The sequence below is a fragment of the Oncorhynchus kisutch genome, linkage group LG4 (genome assembly GCF_002021735.2).
Source record: "Oncorhynchus kisutch isolate 150728-3 linkage group LG4, Okis_V2, whole genome shotgun sequence".
Lineage (NCBI taxonomy): Eukaryota > Metazoa > Chordata > Actinopteri > Salmoniformes > Salmonidae > Oncorhynchus > Oncorhynchus kisutch.
The window spans coordinates 73,639,466-73,659,791 of NC_034177.2; the positions used below are offsets into that span (position 1 = coordinate 73,639,466).

The following is a 20,326-nucleotide window of genomic DNA, read 5'->3' on the forward strand; positions in this document are numbered from 1 at the left end:
CCTGTGAACAAGAAGAAACATATTAGAGTTTGAGTCTGGAGCGTCGGCAATTCTTAGATGCTGAAACCTTTTGTTGTGTGCCTCCTGTTAATATAACTCTTTATGTTCATGCATTTTACGATCGGGAGGTTTTGTTACACAGGGCATATATTTAAGTAAAAAAAGTTACGGCAAATCCAAACACATGCAAATGTTTACCTTGTTTAACCTCCGTGACTTCTTGGTTTGAGGTTTGATGGTCAAACCTGCATTCCAGAGCATAGTTTATTGAGTGTTATGGGTAAGCTAAAGTATCTGTTTATCCAATGTTCTATTTATGCGTAAAGCATGTTGACCACCGTTATTGTAGTGTGCAGAATCAAATCCAATCCAATTTTATTGGTCGTGTACACATATTTTGCAGATGTTATCATGGGTGTAAGGGAAATGCTTATGTTCGTAGTAGAGGCATACATGGGACTAAAAAGTTGGACCGTTCCGAAATGGACCTGGGGTTTTCCCATCCGGACCTGATATGCATAAATGAATAAAACAATATATAGAACGGACCAGAGGACAACTAAAGCCGTTCCATATAGACCTGGTCAGCTCCAGACCTGATCTGATCTGAGTGAGGAAGCAGCAGAAAAGTCCATTTTTATGCTACTATATTAGCCGGAGCTGATAAAGCGCGAGGGAGAGAAGGTAGAGAGAGGTGACGCTTTAGCAGAGGCCGTGCTGTGTGTGTAGGCTCCTGTGAATGTGAGCGAGTGACACAAGTAACGGAGAGGAGGGAGGGAGAGACGAGACACCGCAACCGACCCAGACCAGTGACATTATTTAGAATTCTGGATCCGGACCTCGGGTATTCAGGTGCAGGTGGATCCGTGAAGACTTCTAGTTCCTAGCTCCAACAGTGCAGTAATACCTAACAAGACAAAACAATACACACACATCAAATACAAAGAAAGTAATTAAGACATAGAAATATTAGAACGAGCAATGGCAGAGTCTGGAATATAAATATATATCTTTATGTGATGGTGTGTATAGACCTCATGGACAGTATATGAATAGAAAAGGTGTGTTCAGCAGCAGTTACATTGACTAGAATACAGTATAGACATATAAAGTGGGTAAAACAAAACAGTATGTAAACATGATTAAAGTGACCAGTGTTCAATGACTCTGTACATAGGGCAGCAGTCTCTCATGTGCAGGGTTAACCGGGTGGTAGCCGCTAGTAACAGTGGCTAATGTTCAGGGCAGGGTACTGGGTGTAATATACAGCACAGGTCAAAAGTTTGGACACACCTACTCATTCAAGGGTTTTCTTTATTTAGACTATTTTCTACATTGTAGAATAAGACATCAAAACTATGAAATAACAACAAAGTGTTAAACAAATCAAAATATATTTTAGATTTTAAATTCTTCTTTAAATTCTGATGACAGCTTTGCACACTATTGGCACTGTACACTGAGTGCACAAAACATTAGACACACCTGCTCTTTCCATGCATCCAGGTGAAAGCTATGAGCCCTTATGGATATCACTTGTTAAATCCACTTCAATCAGTGTAGATTAAGGAGATGAGACAGGTTAAATAAGGATTTTTAAGCCTTGAGACAATTGAGACATGGATTGTGCATGTGTGCCATTCAGAGAGTGACAACTGTGGGAAGCATTGGATTCAAAATGGGCCAGCATCTCTGCGGAACACTTTCGACACCTTGCTCCAACAAATTGAGGCTTTTCTGAGGGCAAAAAAAGGGGGGTGCAACTCAATATTAGGACAGTGTTCTTAATGTTTTGTTCACTCAGTGTATGTATGTTTATGATCTGAACATGTGTATATTGTAATTATTGCCTCTTCAATGTTAATTGATCATGGTGTGAACTGTCCTTTTGTCATTGGTCAGATGCATGATGGGTATGCCTATTTAAACACCTGTCTTTGATTTGTAGACAGGTTGTTCTTTCAAGCGTTCTATTTGATGTAAATCAGTTTGTTCTTATGTTCATTGTCCTGTTTATTATTTTTGTTTGTAAATATTGTACAGTCGCCGGCTATTATCTCCACAAATAGAAGCCTCACTCTGGGCAAGAAAATCAGCTCTGCATTGTTGCCTCCTCGCTGAAACCTCCATCGCTAAGGCGGTCTCCCTTACACCGACTTGCATGAAATTAGTTATAGAATTGAAACATTTTCTGTAGAATTGTAGAAAACTTGCTTTAAAACTGCAACATTCTCTCTATGCCCCATGGCAAAATGTGTTGAACTTCAGAAAATAAACTGTAAAACTTTAAAATGTACGTTCTGCCGTCAAGAGGGGGGCCACTCAAATGTTTTGACGGCAGGGTGGAGGTCCCCCAACCAAATCTCACTTTTGATTTTTTATTTAACCTTTATTTTACTAGGCAAGTCAGTTAAGAACAAATTCTTATTTACAATGAAGTCCTACAACAGCCAAACCCTAACCCGGACTACGCTGAGCCAATTGTGCGCTGCCCTATGGGACTCCCAAACATGACTGGTTGTGATACAGCCTAGAATCGAACCAGGGTCTGTAGTGAAGCCTCTAGCACTGAGATGCAGTGCCTTAGATTGCTACGCCACTCTGAGCATAGGGCCTCCAAAAGGCTACAGCCGGCCCTGGTATTTCATTAGGAGTGTAAACAGTAACAAATGTCAGTTTTGATGTTTGAGGTGGCACAAATGTCTTATATTAAAACCAACATAAAGTTATAATGATGACATGACACTTTGTTACAGCCCTGTCAAACAAGGCATTGGTTTTGTTTGTATTTCAGAACATGTAGTCTAACTTGAACATAATTACACTAGAATGCAGTCATATGCCTTAACAAATTGTTAATAGTTTTGTATACATTTTAGGACTGGCACATGGGAAAAGCTGAGTCAAATTGGGAAACATGTAGATAGTTTCCTCTAGGGATGAAAGAAATATCTTGGGAATCCTTCAGCCCATCATCTTCCCCCTCAACTCATATAGGCTCTACAATTACCATTATTCTTGCCATAAATTATACCACAAAGTGAATTGCACTTGCTTTTCACTTTACCAGGCAGGTTTGATGAATCCTAAGGCACAACACATCATCTCAACAAATCTTCACCGCAATGCCAGCCGCTGTCTCTTTGCCATTTAAACCACTTCAAATCATTTTCATTGCCCCACTATTAAAATGTGTAATTCATACCTGCCATTTGCGTGATACATAACACAAAACGCTCTCACTCTCTTTCACTATCTTTCTCTCTCTCTCTCTCGCTCTCTCTCACCACTCAGTCTCTCCAACCTTTTCTATCTCTCTCTCCTGTAAATCAAACAACCCCAGGTGACAGGTCATGCAGATTTCCCACAAGTCAGCAGTGCGCAAACATCCATCCAGGAGAGTGGTGTATTACCGTCAAACCTGATGGCATTATGTACGCTGCGAAACTAATAAACAGCTTCATTCACCCAACACTATTGCTCCTTTTCATGAGCGTTCTGTCTCTTTCTCTCTTTTCTCTCCCTCTCCTATCTGTCACAAATTCATCCAGCTGCAACTCTCCGCCAGCATCAGAGTTAGCCATAAATCACTTCTGTTGTCTAACGCGATCCATTTGCCCAGAACACGGGGCGGCTGTTGCAGAAATTGGGTCAGGAATAATCTGCAGGGCAACAGAGCCTCTTGGGTAATGTAGCCATTAGCAGAGAGAGAGAGAGAGAGAGAGAGATCCCTTGTACGCTGTAAGCTATGACATCCAAGAAAAGCTGGCTGATGACACTGTTTTATCACTCCCCATCAACCACAGGGTGTGTGTGTGTGCCTTGTTTGATTGGGCCTATTAACGTAAAAGCAAGCAAGCACTGTAGCCTAATAATGTAGCCAAATACTGTAAGAGCAAGCAAAGATACAAAAGGTACCAAGAAGATTAAAAAGACCGAGTTATTTTCAATGTGCTACATTAAAAAATACATGTTTTCACCCGCTAGTCTAAACACTCAAAAGCGGTTTCTTGGTCAGAAAGCATGATCTAATCTGTTAACAAGTATTTTCACTGTAACCAATACATTGGTGGCTCGCTTGAAAAAGAAAAAGCATCACACAACAACGCAGTGAGTCTTGAACTTTAACAACAGCACCACTTATTAAGTTTCCTCCAACAAGGCTAGAACTTCCTGTATTGCACACTTCAAGTGTCAGAATATACAACCTGGTCTCAGAGCGTTTCGTATAATTCTGTACATAAACAGGATTCTCCATTTAGTATGACATGTTATGAATTACAGTTTACAGTCCGTAATATATGTTACAAATGAGCTAAACATACAATATGTTGCGAATTTGCTAAACATATGATATGCTAAGAACTGAGAGTCCACTAGGCTAGGTGTTAGGGGTTAGGGTTATGTTTAGGAGTTAGGTTAAAGGGTTAGGCTTAGGGGAAGGGTTAACTAAAAGGGTTAAGGTTACGGTTAGGGGAAGGGTTAGCTAAAAGGGTTGAGGTTATGGTTAGGGGAAGAGTTAGCTAACATGCTAAGTAGTTGCAAAGTAGAAAAAAAGTAGTAAGTAGTTGAAAAGTTGCTAATCAGCTAAAATGCTGAAGTTGTCCATGATGAGATTCAAACTTGCAACCTTTGGGTTGCTAGACATTCATGTTATACACTGACCAACCACCCTATTTTCATGTTTTGGTATGGTTTCTTACGTAACCATACCAAACATATCATACTAATATGAGTGTCCTGGATTTGCATTTATGATGTTATGTCTAGTTTATGAGACCAGGCTGGAATATCCACCATGGCTCTGATTGGCTGCTGATGGTGTGCATCTCTCTCCCTCCCCCTGCAATATGTATAGCAGGCCACTGAGTTGACCCTATCATAAGTACAAATGACACATTTCACATTGGTTAATTTTCCAAAGAACTGTGATGACAGATGAAAATACAGAGTATGTATGTCTTAGACAGGCAACATAAATAGAACCAAAGCATTTGACACCATCTTATCATTATGTGCCCCTGTTTGAGGAGAAGCAGCACATAAACCCATCTGCAGCAATACTACAGTGGCAGGCTACACCTGAAACCACTTGTATACATAGTCATTTTGAAACTGTAGTTCCCTTTTTGTAATAAAGTGTTCATAACACTTTGTTGTTAATAACCCATGGTGTTAGTATTATTGTTAGCAGGTGAATGAGTACTTGTTACAACAGACCTATGAGGCTTAACGTACAATATAACGTTGTTCAAATTTGGCAAATATAAGTTGAATATGGAAAAACAGTGATCCTACATTGTTTTTAGGCTACCAGGCAACCTAGATGTTTTAACGTTTTTAATGTATGAATTCTGGTCTACTGGAAGCTTATGCCACAAACTAGCAAAATGTTTCAGTATGGCTGTTCACCTTTAGAGGCCTAGTTAGTTGCAGAGTCATATGTTTATAAGAGAGTTTGGCCAACTGTAGCTGGATGTCAGAAAGTTTGACAGAAAACAGAACAAATAGTTTTTACTTAATAATCCTTGAGCTGCAGTGTGAATATATACTTTTAATTTTTTTTTAAATCTAGCCTAACCATTGTACAATTATGAAATACATTTTTCCATCCCTGATTTTCAAAGACTGGATTGAATACCAATCAGGAAATGTACAATAAATCCAAACCCACGTTTCATTGATATAGAAAATTTATTGAATGAGTGGTTTACTTGGTAGGCCTATGATTACAATAAAACAATGACATTATCCCCAAATGTAAGCAACGAGTTTGCACTTCCCTATCCCCAAATGTATAAACCCAATTTATTCTAGTAGCTTAACAGATGAAGGTAGTTGGACGTCTTGGACCTCAATATTTCATATTCACATTCACATTCAATTGAAAACGTTTTTTTTTTATGCATCCAGAATTCGTTTGGGAAACATAGTCCACTTGATTACATCTGTATTGCAGTGGCGAAATTCACCAATTTAACGTGTTAAACGAGGGAGAACGCAAAATCAAGGTACAAAATAATGATTATACACATGGTGTATTTTATACATTTAGATACGTTTGTTGCTTCCTGTTAAACATACAGTTGCTGCATAATAAGAAATATATATTTTCAACAAATAAAGTGATATAATAGACATGAGTTATGCCAGACATTTATACGAATGTAGGCTACTGTAGTGTGTTAACGTGTTATTTTTGTGGACTCTCATCACAGGCATTAAGTCAATATTCAATCTTGTTATACAGATTGTACAATGGTAACCCTGGTAGGCTGCTGCCAGGGTAGTATAGTGGCGTTGGAAAAGCGATAGATCTTGGAACTGGTACCCGGAGCAGGGAGCTATCTCTAAAAACAAGCGGCATTCCGACCAGTGTCTGTGCGGAGGCGTGTGCCATGTTCGCGGCCTCCAGTTCCGCCGACAGTTGTCGCTTCCATTTGTTCCTGCGGTTCTGAAACCACGTCTTCACCTGAGTTTCTGTTAGCTGTAGACTAGATGCTAAACAGGCTCGCTCGGAGCTGCTCAAATACCTCTTCATATCAAACGTAGATTCGAGCTGGTACACCTGACTCCGCGAGAAGACTGTACGAGTCTTCTTCTTGGACGAGTTGCTCTGCTTGTCCGCACCGTCTGTCTGTCTCTCCTCGGAAATAGGTGACATTGGATTGCATGGTCTCTCTTGTTCCTCTTTGTAATCCTGCAGCAGAGGCTGTGTCAGGTGCGGTCGCCGTGCAATCCCGTCACGGACTGAAATAAGTCCCGTTGTTGAACCTGCATTAAGGAAAAAGACCAGTATATATGTGTGTCGGAAATAAAATAAAATGTGTCAAAATATTTCAACAAACTGATTTCCCAACGTCCTCCTCGGTATCATCTGTAGTCTATCAAAATTGACAAATGATGTAGGCCTATCCTCAAGATAAAGCATCGCATAAAGATACTGGATGCCTTAGTCTATATTGCCTTTAGATCAGCTTGTCAATTTTGTGTCTCAAAATGTTGAATATGTCTCAAAGGTTTCACACTTATTTTTCAAATGCTTTGTGTTGTTAAAACAATAACATTATTCAATACTCGGTACAAGAGTTCATTAAGTGTGAACTTTGACTCATTCATCGACAGTGGAAAGGTTGTAAGTGTCCTTTTAAATAAACAATTTAATTTTGACTATGCCTGGTGCACAATATTAATTAAATCAGGTTACATTTAACGGTCAATTGACGAAATGTAGTCATTGTGAAAAAAGGTTTAATCAATTAGAAGACTCGATTAAATTTGGAATGACGGGGGAAACATCCTGTTAATTATTTGACCTTTCCCCTGTTCGCGGATGTAGCAGTAAAACGACACATTAAACAAAGTGAAGTGATAGCCTACCCACTATCTGCAGTAACAAACATAGGCTACTATAGAGTTATCTAAGTTTACAAGTTTAAACTGCAACAAGTACTAGGCTACTTCTGCCGAAGGTTATCATAAATACGTTAATCATTAGTCCTAGCTTACTTTACACTATTGTTGACCTATTATTAGGCTACAATAATAGCCTAATAATACATATCAAATAATAATAATAATTGGTCTAGGCCTAATACTAATAATGTCCCGTTAGATACCATACATTGATTTATACATTATCTAGCCTATTTCACCTTTTTACTTTGGAAGCCTATATTTTCGAATGCAAAATGTCAGCGAGGGAAATAAATACAAGCAAAATCTAAAAGCAACAGATAATTAGGCCTACATTTTACGCACAACACAAATTACATTCAGTGATCTACTCACCTAAACATGAAAAATTTAGTGGTTGATGTCGGTTGCATGGCTCGCTGTGACCACGATCCGAACAGAAACAGTCTGCAGAGTCCTCCCCACCGCTGCACTCCTCTTCTGAAGACACCGACAGCGAGCGCTTCCTCGCCAGCTGCAGTCCCTTGGAACTCTCCTTCGCCCCCGACCGTGTCTTCTCCGACGACGTGCCCAATATCGACTGAATAGTGAAACTGGAAATTGGGGCCGACGAGCACTTGCTTCCGCTGTCTTCTGTGGTACTCATTCTCGATTCATAACAGTAAGATTAGGCTATGTCTTAGTTTTTGTGTTATTTTTCTCGTATTGTTGGTCTGTGAATACTCACAACTCTTGCGTAAAATAGTTTGGAAATAGTATTTTTTAGATAACCGTTTTTAGAAGTTGAGGGGCTTGGGTTGTTTTTTCCTGGAGCTCAGGGAACATGAATGTATTCCTGGTCTACATCCACGCGCTCTGGACTAAAGACAGTATTGTGGCGTTGCCTCATTTGCATGTAGGTAAGCTCTGCGTGGGCCAATCACACGCTCAAACTAAGCCCGGAAATTTCAAACTCGTGTCAAGGTTCTGAGATAGGATGAAAGGAGCTAAGGACAAATAACTACAGGCTGTCGTTTATTCGAGCATATAGCCTACGTCCCTCTTTGAATCCGATAGTAAAGGTAGACAAACAGGCATAATGGCACAAGCAAATCACAGATGTTAGGCTATTCATTTACCTCAAAAGGCTACATATTCAACAAAATACGTTTTGGCATAAGCATAATATGAATCGCCTTTTGTTTAGAAACGGGTACAACATGTCTCTTATTAGGCTATATCAATTCAATTGGACGTTTTGATTGAAAATTGAAGATATTTTAGGCAAGGGATTTTGTGTAGGTAAAGGTTTCTAATTCACGAGTCTAATATTGTGTATTGCTGTTCTTTGTTTGTTTTGTTTTTGTGTGATATGTTGACAACTTGACATAGGCTTACCTAATAATTGGGTCTGACTACATTTTAAGTGGACAATAGACTGGAGAAATGGGAAACAGGTGCAACCATGTTTGTCGCCATTAGTCTTTTTCCTTTTCCTTTTTTTTCAACCACAAGTATTGCATATTGTGTTGACGTAATTTTACAAATTAATATTTTCACATATATTGCAAGACAACATAACAAATTATTACACTATAGTAGACCCTTGTTATTTCACTGCAATACTTTTTGAAGTGAATGGAGATAATATATTCTACATGTTTTACATCGGCATGCAAATTGATTTGGTCATGACTCTCCCTAAGTCTATCTAATATAATACTCAACAATTTAAACCTTTTCACTTTATATAGTGTAAAATACTTGATTTTCGATATTCCCTCAAAAAACAAACCTTTATCCCTAACACACTTAGCTCAAATGGTATAATAGCATACCATTGACACACCCTCAGGGGGGAATACAAACCATGTTATCTGTACAGTCAACTGTAGACACAAGTAGGGGCCTACTACACAATGACCTCATGGAAGAAATGGCATGCAATTCTATTAGCCTTGTGGATGGTAAATTGGTCAGATAATCCAACTTACATTCCTAGGTGTTGTTCCTGGAACTAATATGGAACCCTAACTATTTTATCCGGAAAATAATAAAGTCATTCCACGGCCATTATCTGCGATTAAGAATTAATTTGATCATTAGGCCTACTGCAGCTAATCTGCCTCGCGTGGAGTGGAGGCCTGCTAATTGATTGACTAATTGATTGGAGGGTAGGGGCGCGCCCCCGCTCCCCATCTCTCTGACGGTGTCTGGTGGGGCAGCTGCGGGGTTTGAGTTCGCGGTTCTAGCACATTATCCCTCGTTACTTCTTTCCAAGGGACCCTAGACACATAACAAATGGTCAGCTTTAATCATAATGTCAGCGCCCTAACCCTCGTGCTGCTGCGCCTAGGGATGGGATGACGACCCCGGACGTTCTCCCTATATTCTGTTCGATATTGTTTTGTATTGTGGTTTTGGTTAATCCTCTGATAGAAGGGAGGAGTAACGATGACGATGGTGATGATAGTGAAACCCATCTTGTGATTGTCAACACGAATTTAGCCCAACAGCAGTTAAACGATCTTAAAGAATGCATGTGCCCACCAAGATATAGGCTACGTTTAATGGGGTAATATATGAATGAGGGCGGTCACAGATTGCACTGGATTTAGGGTGACTACACATAAATGCGTGGAATCTCCCATGACAGTTAAATGAGACGATTTATTTTCAAACAAATTTTCAAACAAAGACCTTTGTCAAAAGCAGCCATGTCTGTTTAAGCTTTATTTATACCCGTATATTATTATCAAGAAATGATTGCATAATTAATCCGACACATGAATACCAATTAAACTCCAGATGTTGAAACAAATCTGAAGATATATTTTCATGATGGCCGATAGGCTTATATCAAAAGAAATTAGGCCTAAATGGCGTTATCATTAACTTTAAGCCTATACAATATATGCCAAAAGGTAACGTGTCTGAAGATCCTGAATTTACCCCTCTGATTTGCAGAAAACATGTTCAGAAACAGCATGGCGCGGTCTTAATTCGTTCTCTGTCACAATGATAGGTGTTGTATGGCAGCCCCCCTGCAATAACAGAACAAGATTTTTACTATGAGAAAAAGGTCTTAGAAAGACAGATGAAGTTATGAGTAGCTTTGATCTAAGAATCAAGCTTCGATAAATATTAAACAAAGACCCCTACACGTGTGTATTATGATATATGACGTGTCCAACTCTAAAATAAGGAAATTACCAGAGAAAATGATATCAATAAATTTTGTAAGTATAAACGTTGATTATGTTTCGATTTTCATTCAAGGATCTGAGCCCTGCTCCTTTTTTCAAATCGCAGAGAGAGCGAGAGAGAGGGTGTGTGTGGGAGGGGGTGGTCGAAGCGGTCGTAAGAGCAAAGCAGAGCGCGAGCCCTGGAGGTGTACAATTTATGTAATCTGAGGCTGGAAATGAATTGGGTAATTTATTGGAAAACAGAAAGTCAAGAAGATTGGATCAGTATAGCCTATCCAAGGGCTCCTATCCATCAAGTTCCAATTAACAACCTAACCATTGAGTTTTAATGGCTTTCCAATTTACTGCCCTGATAGACTCATCAATTCCTCGGGGAGAAATTAAGAAAATCGACCGCCCCTTGGCGTTTCGGTGTCATTCTTCACAGCAACTATATGTCAAATTAAAAACACAATTAAAATTTAAACTGTTCCAATCAGACGGTGCCCCGCAACCTATGTTTCACTTAATAGAACTTAGATGAAAATCTGATGCTTGCATTCAATCACGAAAGCAAATGGGATACTATTGTAAAGAAGATTTCCGTTTCCTAAAAAATATGTAAGTGTCAAGAATGTGTTGCGTTGACGTGGTTCTGGGGTTTCTATAGGCCATAACAACATTAGATTCCCTAAAAACACGCCACTTCTATACAGCTACGACTTTTTCGTAGTAGAATAGCAGAACATACGCAGCAGTTTAGGATAATTAACATAGCAGGTTAGGGGAAAGGGTAAGGGTTACAGAAAAGGGTTAGGGTTGTGGAAAATACTCCCCTAAACTGCTACGAAAAGTCACTTGAATCGGGGTGGCGTGTTTGTGGGGAGTCCCATTACAATCCCATATATGTCTAAACTCATTTCAGTAAGATTATCAAATGTGCCCAATTTGGCAGAGCATTCATTCAAACTTGGCAGCAAGCACTACACAAGACATCTCCTCATACATATCGGAGTTAGATAGATGGATTTGAAGCATCCGCTTCTCACCTATAGGCGTAGCCTATGTAAGAACATATGAATTCATTTGCATAGGAAATGTGTATATATTTGAAATGATAAAAAGTATATTCATGTAATCTATGTATTGTTTATACATTACCACAAGCCTGTATACAATTGAAAATATCGAATATATGTTAAACTCAATTAACGTTTGCCTAGGCCTATATGAAGTAAAGTAATGACACCAAAATATCTCCACAGATATTCGCATGAATCACATGCGTGAACAGATGCCCAGGGTTTCAGGAAAGGGCTGAAAATACTTAAACTGTTGTCACTTGATCAAAATATAGGCCTAACTGGCACTATACCATTTGATGGGCCCTGTTTAAAATCAGCACTCAACTTTCTATTTTAATGTAATATATTGAGCCGCCTGCGGTTATGTCCATTGCCCCGTTCCTGCAAATGTACTTTATCCGATTTTTGCTCTCGCCCCTTCTCCTTTGCATAAAGATGTTCTACAAATGGACATTATCGAGTGGCAACTTTTTTCAATTTATGCGCGCAAATCAAGGTCATGAGCGCAACCAAAACTGCCCGTGAACAATGCCCTTATTTGTAACAATATTTTACAGACGTTTGCAGATCAATATCAGCGCGGGGAAGAACACCATATCAATCTATTAATTCTCTGTAATGGGTCCGTGATGAGTTTGCATGATATAATACGTCAATACATTAGTGATTATCAGACGATATTTGAATGCGCACTTTGTATAGTGGTGCGGTCAGCATAGAGTAGCTACTGATTTGTTTTCGATAACTGCATTAGAAACAAAAGCAGAACACGAGCTTTGAGGCAAAGCGTTGACTGGTTTCTACTCAAATGGAGGGAATCCTGAATAAAATGATAAAGTTCTCTTCAACAGTAATTACATACAGTCAACTCGTTGCATTTTGATATTGATATTATTCCACCTAACATTAGATAATACATTTGTGAACTATTTCGCAACTTTATAGGCTAATGTTGTGTGTCATTTCAGCCAATTTATCTCGTCCAAAATAAATATAGGAATGAGCGACTGACAATAAACAGGTGAAACACGATTTAACAAAGTACATTTCCTTATGGATTCAAAGGAAAACGTCAGTCCACAAAATATCGTGGACACAAAATGTGAAGGTTTGAGGAGGGAGTCTGCGTCAAGCGTTATCGCGCATAGCCTATTGGCTATCAAAACTTTTGAACTTCCTAAAACCTTTATGTGGGCCCATGGTGATCGAAATACTTAAGAAAACTTTTTCTTTTCACAATATACCAAAGGTTTTCCACTCAACAAAAATGTAGCATATTTATTCGAGCATTTGCAATAGCTCCACGTCAGAAACATTCCACAGGTGAATTGTAGGCATGAGCACTACGGAGACATTGGCATTGGTGTGTGAATATTTTTTAGGCCAGTTGAGAACAAGTTCTCGTTTACAACTGCGACCTGGCATAGCCATGTATGAGACCAAACTAAACCCTTAGAAAATGAAACCGAATTGAGCAAACCCTAATTCTCTATCTATTGCTGATCCATGTGAAACTACATAGGCAAAATAAACAATACAACTATTAGGTGAGAGAAGAAGGGCATATTTGGTGGGATAATTAGCCTACACCCGTCTAGTGCACCATTACCGAAGACGGTCATAAAGGCTGCATCCACAAGTAATATGATTATTGTTGCAAAATTAAACGTATAGGTTTTTTAAAAATTAAATGTTAAACATTAACCTACAAGGAGCTACGCATGCACACATGCACGCACTTACGCCGTACATACGCACGCACACACGCACATTTTTAGAATAGCCTAGAATTAGACAATTCATTTTCTCTTTTGAATAGACTACATTGCCCCATAATTTCGTCAAGATGGTGGCAATTACGCATCTAATTGACCGAGCCATTTAAAAAAAAAAGTAAAACAACTTTTACAGTGCGTAACAGCTGGTTGATTACGCACCTGCTTATGTTCTTTATTCGCATAATAATTGATGGGACTCCCAAAATAAGCGCGTGGTTTTCGGGTAGGCCTACCTGTATTTAGTTCTGCAGTCAATATTGATGACAAATACAATCTGCACTATTAAGTAATAATCATAGCAAATAAAGAAAGGTTATTGTGTGGGTTTAGCTAGTTTGTGAATCTGAGCCAATGTGTATGCACAATGCATCATGCATAATGTTGATTAATTCAAACTTAATCTATTGTCCTTATGCTACAGGCCTACTCACCACCTCCACCGTGTTTGTTCCAAGGATAATTGTTTCAATATACTGTATACAATATGCCTAGCATCTCAACTGAAATAATCTAATTCAGTCAACAACTGCTATGGCAGTGTGTCTCCGAAGAGTGTAGGACACGTGGTCTGCTCGAGACCAGTAGCACTTGTAATTAGATAGGCCCAGTCGAGCCTCTGTAAAGGGAATTGACGACGAATATCCTCTTCTTTGTATATGCCAGGCGTATACTGATTTCATCTCACACACGACATGTTCATTTTGAAATTCACAACAATTATATTGGGTCTATAATAAAGGTTTGTTTATTTGTTAAGGTATGCTATTTATTTACATTATTTAACAATCAACCCTGTTCATGAAGACCTTTTGAAAGTCGACAATAGACTTTTGTTTGGTAGACAAACTGGCAAAAATATAACATTTCAGAATTGATGCCCTAGGCATAGACTGTATACTACACCCAACTACACCCAATTAGATGATTGAATACGCACTGATTCGACATATTTAAGAATGGAATAATCTCCATTTATTTCACAACAGAATTCAGCAATACAATATCAAAAACTTTTTTTTTTCTGTACAAAGGAATAGCGTCAACAGGTAGCTCATTTCATTGACTCGATTAAATATATCCATATACATTTGTACATCATGTTATTGTTTCAAAAACACAAAAAGTAATGACATTCAATTCTTAATTGTGCTATAAGGACATTGTCGAGGAAGCAGAAATTAGAATCAGTACATCAAAACAATAAGCCTATAAGCTACAATTATATTGTACATAAAACAAGCGTATCTTGATTGTCCCCTTTTAAAGCGCTTTGAGTAAAGAGTGTTGAGCCCGTTCGATATTCGATATTCCTAAATGGCTGAGAAAAGAGAAAACACAATGAAAACACCAGTTGGGGTCAAATGCTACGACCCCACGCGCTAGAATGCTATCATAAGACATTACATTAATTTGAAGGGGGGAGTGGGGGGCAGACTTCCTGAAATGTATTTTGGGGCAGTGTTAACTCCGTAATATTAATTTTTAATAAGAACAATATGCTATTGGCGTGAAATTATGCCAGACAAAATGTAAACTTCACCCTAATATAAAAATGCACAATATATCCTCTTTAACAGAAATTATAGTCCTATTTTTTTATTTGTATTTTCTTCTTTAGAAAAATATTGTTTTAGTTTGTCTTGTGTAATGTTCTGTAGGCCTACGAGTTAGGAATATAGATAACAACGTCTTGTTTTTCAAACAGGTCTGAGTAGTGGCACAGAGGTGACGATTGGGTGAGAGTAATAGAGATGGTGGGGGAAGGTAAGGAGCGACTGGCTCACAGGAACGTTGCCGGTTGCATTGCCAGTCTCTGAGGCAGAGTTCTCGTGGTAGAGGATGGGCACTCGCACTATCCTCTGTGCAGCGGCGTGGCTCAGATTGGCAGCCTCTAGTTCAGCGGCAAGCTGCCTCTTCCATTTATTTCTTCTGTTCTGGAACCAAATCTTTACCTGTGTCTCTGTCAGGTGCAATGACGCAGCCAATCCGGCCCTCTCGGTACTGCTCAAGTAGCGTTTCATGTCAAAGGTGGACTCAAGCTGAAACACCTGACTCCGGGAGAACACGGTGCGTGTTTTCTTTTTTCGACATGCTTTCTTTTCGTCACTGTCCTCGTTTTTCTTCCTGTCGTCTACCCCACTGTCTTTCTTTGTGTCCTCAGAATCACTCTCGTCTAGAACTATTTCATCGCCACTTTTGTTGTCCTCGTCTTCTTTGCCGTCTGGATCGGATTTGAGCACCAGGTCTGGCGAGTCGCGGTCCGTGCCTGAGGTTGGAGAAGAGTCTCTTGCTCTTGCCTTCTCGGCAACTAAAATAACGACAGGAAATATATATTGGTTATAAACGTGACTGCATGTTCAATGCCTCGTTGTTACTAGATATGCTTGAGCAAATAACAGTTGGCTATTATACCTTTGAGTTGAACATAACCTCGACGAGAAACTTACAATGATGACAAACAATGGCCTAGCTGAATGAAATGCTTATCATTAGTGACATAAAATACAAGACCCCCTAAAATTAGGATATGGATGTAGAATGATTATCCTTGTTTGAATGTCCTTTGACAGATGAAAGCTCAGCCCATAAAATCCATACCAATTCCCGCTATACATATTACGCACACATTATACGTTCTGATTAATCATGTATAAGGTAAAGAAAGAGAAGACAATCAGAAGTGCATGAGCTTACCTTCCGTTCTGTGTAGATGACTGGCTGCGCTGAGCGTGTAGGGATACCACCATGCTGAGGCTCGCTCCAGATAGTGCGCCGGTAAGGCAAACCTCTGTGTGGGTAACTCAAAGCGAGGAAAGTTAAAGTCCCCGACCTGGGATAGGGAAAAGCCCCCTTCAAACGCTGCCTTTGCCGAGGCGAAGATGGGCTTCGGTTTGGATGGTTTACTATCACAGTTAAGTAAGTTCTTAATGAAGAAGGGAGAGTCTTTCACCGGAGTGCACGTCTCTTGCGCCGTCTCGGGCATTGCTGCTTGGAGGTTGTGGTCCGAATGCCGTAGACCACAAATGTAAGTGTTAAAAGACGGGAATTAACAAAGTCTCACTTAGAAAGAGGGATATTATAAACTGGTAGGACTAACTGTCCTTCTGTGCGATGTTTTAAATGCGGAATATCTTCTTGATTACGCAGTTGATCGAGAACGTAAAAAATAAAAACCGATCAGAAAAGCAAATAGTCTTCAGAGAGGACAAAATAATATCAGTATTGCATCCAAGTCTTGTGCGTTCCTTTGTCAAAATGCAACTGTGTCCACCGCGTCAGTCTGGCGCCGGATGCTAATGATGAAATAAAAATGTCATCCAAGTTAAATGCGGAAAGTATACGGCGATTGGGCACGTACAATGGCAAATGGGATTAAGGAAGAGATGGGAAGTAGAACGAGGGGGAGAGAGACGGGCAGAGAGAGAGAGAGCGAGGTAGAGAGAGAGTGGGGGTGTAGGCTACACGATAACAACGAAGTCCACCCTCACTTTGCGCTTTGGTTGTAGGCTGTTACGCCCTTGTGTTATTGGTCTTATAGAGTCAAATTAGGTGGCAAATGAGGACAGAGTTGTTAGCACAAAATGTTTGGCATAAACATCGATGAAAGTGCAATAGGCAAATGACTTTCATCGAGCACAGCCTATAGCCAATACCAGCAGAGTAGGCCTATATCATATTTTGATGCACATGTTTGGGGAGATGAAAACATTATGGTGAATTAGAGGATTTTTTTTGTTTGTGGTCTGATTTATAGTTATTGATAATATAACCTAGATTCCGGAAGAGCAATAATCATTTTCGGCATGCACTGTAAGCCTATGGATGTAAGTTTTTTTTATAATGGTCATCATTTCACAACTCAAACACCAACATTATAGACGCTCATGTCCTCAGATGAAGATAGGCCTACAACAAAGTAGGATATTGTGTATTAGGGCACATTTGGTAAAACAATTTGATTATTTCCCAGTAGACCTAGGCTAATAAATAAAATAACAATATATTTTCCCATAATAGTCCACAAGCAAACTAATATTGTGCAAAATATTTATATTTACTTATGCCCTATTCCACTAATACAATTCATTCAACTAGGCTACGTTTCTATACTAGCTATTATAGTATCACAGATTAAGAAACAAACGTTCGTCATTACAAAACAGACAAGATCATTTCCCCCCAGGTGTCATGTTTTGACACAATTTAGGATGAATAAGTTAAATTAATGAAAAGAATTTGACTTTTCTCCCCATGGACTATTTGCCAAAATTCTATTGAAAAAGGTTGTAAATTATGTCCACATTATCACTTTTATAAAAGGTTTAACAAATATGGAATATATATTTAAATGTAGGAAATAGCCTAATTAAAATAATGTTGCAATCAAATGATTGTGAATTGGATGTGAATGTTTAATCACTTGCCTAAATCCAAATGTAGTTAAGTTGTATTTATTTGCATTGCTTATTGAGACACACAGGCTCGGGACGTTCAATAAAGGTAAACCATAAAACATTCAGTTTATGAATTTACCCCCTTAAATATTCAAATGAAACCCAGCGGTTTACTAAAAAAAAGTCATGCGTGTTTACTTTGTTTTTATCAGAGATCTGAACACGTGTCAATTTTCTATGCCGATATACATTTTGAAATTAATTCTGAAATGTTCTCAGAAACAGTCACTGTTGGCCAACTGTAAAATATGTAATTAATGAGAAATTGTAATCATATTTCTTTTTATGGATTTCTAAAACATGCCGCTTTTTAAACTGTTTCTGTGACGAATATAGTCATCCATTTTTACCAAATCGATTTAGTTAATTCCTTCCTCAGTCTTTGTAAATGTGGTAAACCTATGTATATATTCACTCATTGAAATTAATTGACTTGTTAACTCATGTCCAGTGGTAGATGAATAACAAGAGGACAGCGTCCTCTGTGGGCAATGAAGGCTAAATGCAGGACCTTAATCACAGATGGAGACGAACGAGCACTAAAAGACTTCTCAGCATGGGTATAGGCATAGCCACGGGAAGTAAGGCTGCAGCATCCCATGAAAAACCCGAGTTATTGGTCGATGTACCCTGTGTTGTAGGTCTACAGGGCTGTTGCTTGTGTGACCATGCCAACCAACCATAGTCACGAATGGTATAAATTACAGGATAAAGGCTGTATTGAGTGGCATGGAGATTATTTTTCCTGCATAGGTCTAAGGTGGTCTTACATAATTAACACATGCTCATTTAGGCCTAAATGACGGCTCAAGTGGAGATATCCTGTGTCTATGTAATTACCATCTCGTATTACTTGTTTTTGATCGCAGGTAGCCTATTTGATGCCATCCATGACCTGATAGAAAATATATAGGCTTAGCTTATGTTCTAAGCACACCTTTGAAACGGGTTGTGGAATACCCAAACATTTTGTGCAAAGATGTCAGAACAAGACATAAATCTGCATGCAAAAAATGCAGCATAGGCCTATATATGGTATTTTCTAGAGCTTGATAAGGTAGAAAACAATAGGCCTATCCTGTGTTATTGAATATTATATTGTTGGCATTGTTGCACACCTGTGGCCAAATGGGCATAGATAAAAGCACTTGGCTGAAGATAGGCTGATAAGTCTAAACCTGACCTCTACCTTTCCTGAAAAGGGTTAGGCCTACAATACAATTTCACATATTTTATTGCAACAAAGGTATGTGGAATACAATGTCAGCAATGTTGCTGATATAGGGCATACATACCATCAGGACTTTAGTTGAGGAAATCCAAAACCCAACCAAGGCATATGCCTACGTGTTAGGCAAAATAAGCCCCAGCCTGGACTTAGGGTTAGGTGTAACATAGTAAATGTATATCCGGGACACTTAATTAGTATGATATGTATTCATTTGTGGATGTCCATCATCCATTTAGTATGATATTTTACGATTTACGATTCGTATGATATGTTACAAATGGCAATTCAAATTGGAATTTGTAGCATATGTTAAGAATTTGCGAAATGTAGGATATGTTACAAATTCCAATTTGTTGTGGCTAACATTAGCTAGGATAGGAGTTAGATTTGTGGGTTAAGGTTAGGGTTAAGGTTAGAAGTTAGGTTGAACATTTAAGTGTGGTTTAGGGCTGGGGAATGGTTTGCTAACATGCTAAGGTACAAAGTAGTTCAAAAGTAGTAAGTAGTTGATGAGATTCTAACACACAACCTTTGGGTTGCTAGACATTGTTAAAAAAAAAAGCCCCTTTCTCGGCAATCTGGACTCAGGGGTAGACGTAGCATAGTAAATGTAAATCCGGGACATGCAAATTAGTATGATATGTTACAAAATGCAATTTGTATAATATGTTACACATTTGCAAAACGTATATGTTCTAAATTTCAATTCATTGTCGCAATTGTTAGCTAGGCTAGGGATTAGGGGTTAAGGTTAGAGTTAAGGTTAGGAATTTAGGTTAGGAGTTTAGGTTAAAGGGTTAAGGTAAGGGGAAGGGTTAGCAAGCATGCAAACTATTCTGAACATTCTGAAATCTAAATGCAACAATTTTACTGACTTATAGTTCATTTAAGGAAATCAATCAATTTAAATAAATTCATTAGGCCCTAATCTATGGATTTCACATTACTGGGCATGGGCGCACCCACTGTGGAGCCATGCCCAGCCAAGCAGAATTAGTTTTTCCCCACAAAAGGATTTTGTTACAGACAGAAGTACTCCTCAGTTTCATAAGCTGTCTGGGTGGCTTGTCTCAGACGATCCCATAGGTAAAAAAGCCGGATGTGGAGGTCCTGGGCTGGTGTGGTTACACGTGGTCTGCGGGTTGTGAGGCCGGTTGGATGTACTGCCAAATTCTCTAAAATGACGTTGGAGGTGGCT

At 39.0% G+C, this 20,326-nt stretch overlaps 2 protein-coding genes across 2 annotated transcripts; both read right to left on the minus strand.

Moving 5' to 3' along the window:
• Positions 1 to 5,675: 5,675 nt before the first annotated feature.
• Positions 5,676 to 8,273, minus strand: hmx2 (H6 family homeobox 2). Its single transcript, XM_020479971.2, has 2 exons — positions 7,792 to 8,273; positions 5,676 to 6,774 (listed from the first exon to the last, which is right to left on the minus strand). Exons 1-2 carry the CDS (start codon positions 8,060 to 8,062, stop codon positions 6,227 to 6,229), a joined length of 819 nt encoding a protein of 272 aa, XP_020335560.1. The 5' UTR covers positions 8,063 to 8,273; the 3' UTR covers positions 5,676 to 6,226.
• Positions 8,274 to 14,392: 6,119 nt separating this feature from the next.
• Positions 14,393 to 16,947, minus strand: LOC109888801 (homeobox protein HMX3-like). The gene is made up of 2 exons (XM_020479972.2): positions 16,138 to 16,947; positions 14,393 to 15,751 (listed from the first exon to the last, which is right to left on the minus strand). Exons 1-2 carry the CDS (start codon positions 16,424 to 16,426, stop codon positions 15,141 to 15,143), a joined length of 900 nt encoding a protein of 299 aa, XP_020335561.1. The 5' UTR covers positions 16,427 to 16,947; the 3' UTR covers positions 14,393 to 15,140.
• Positions 16,948 to 20,326: the final 3,379 nt, after the last annotated feature.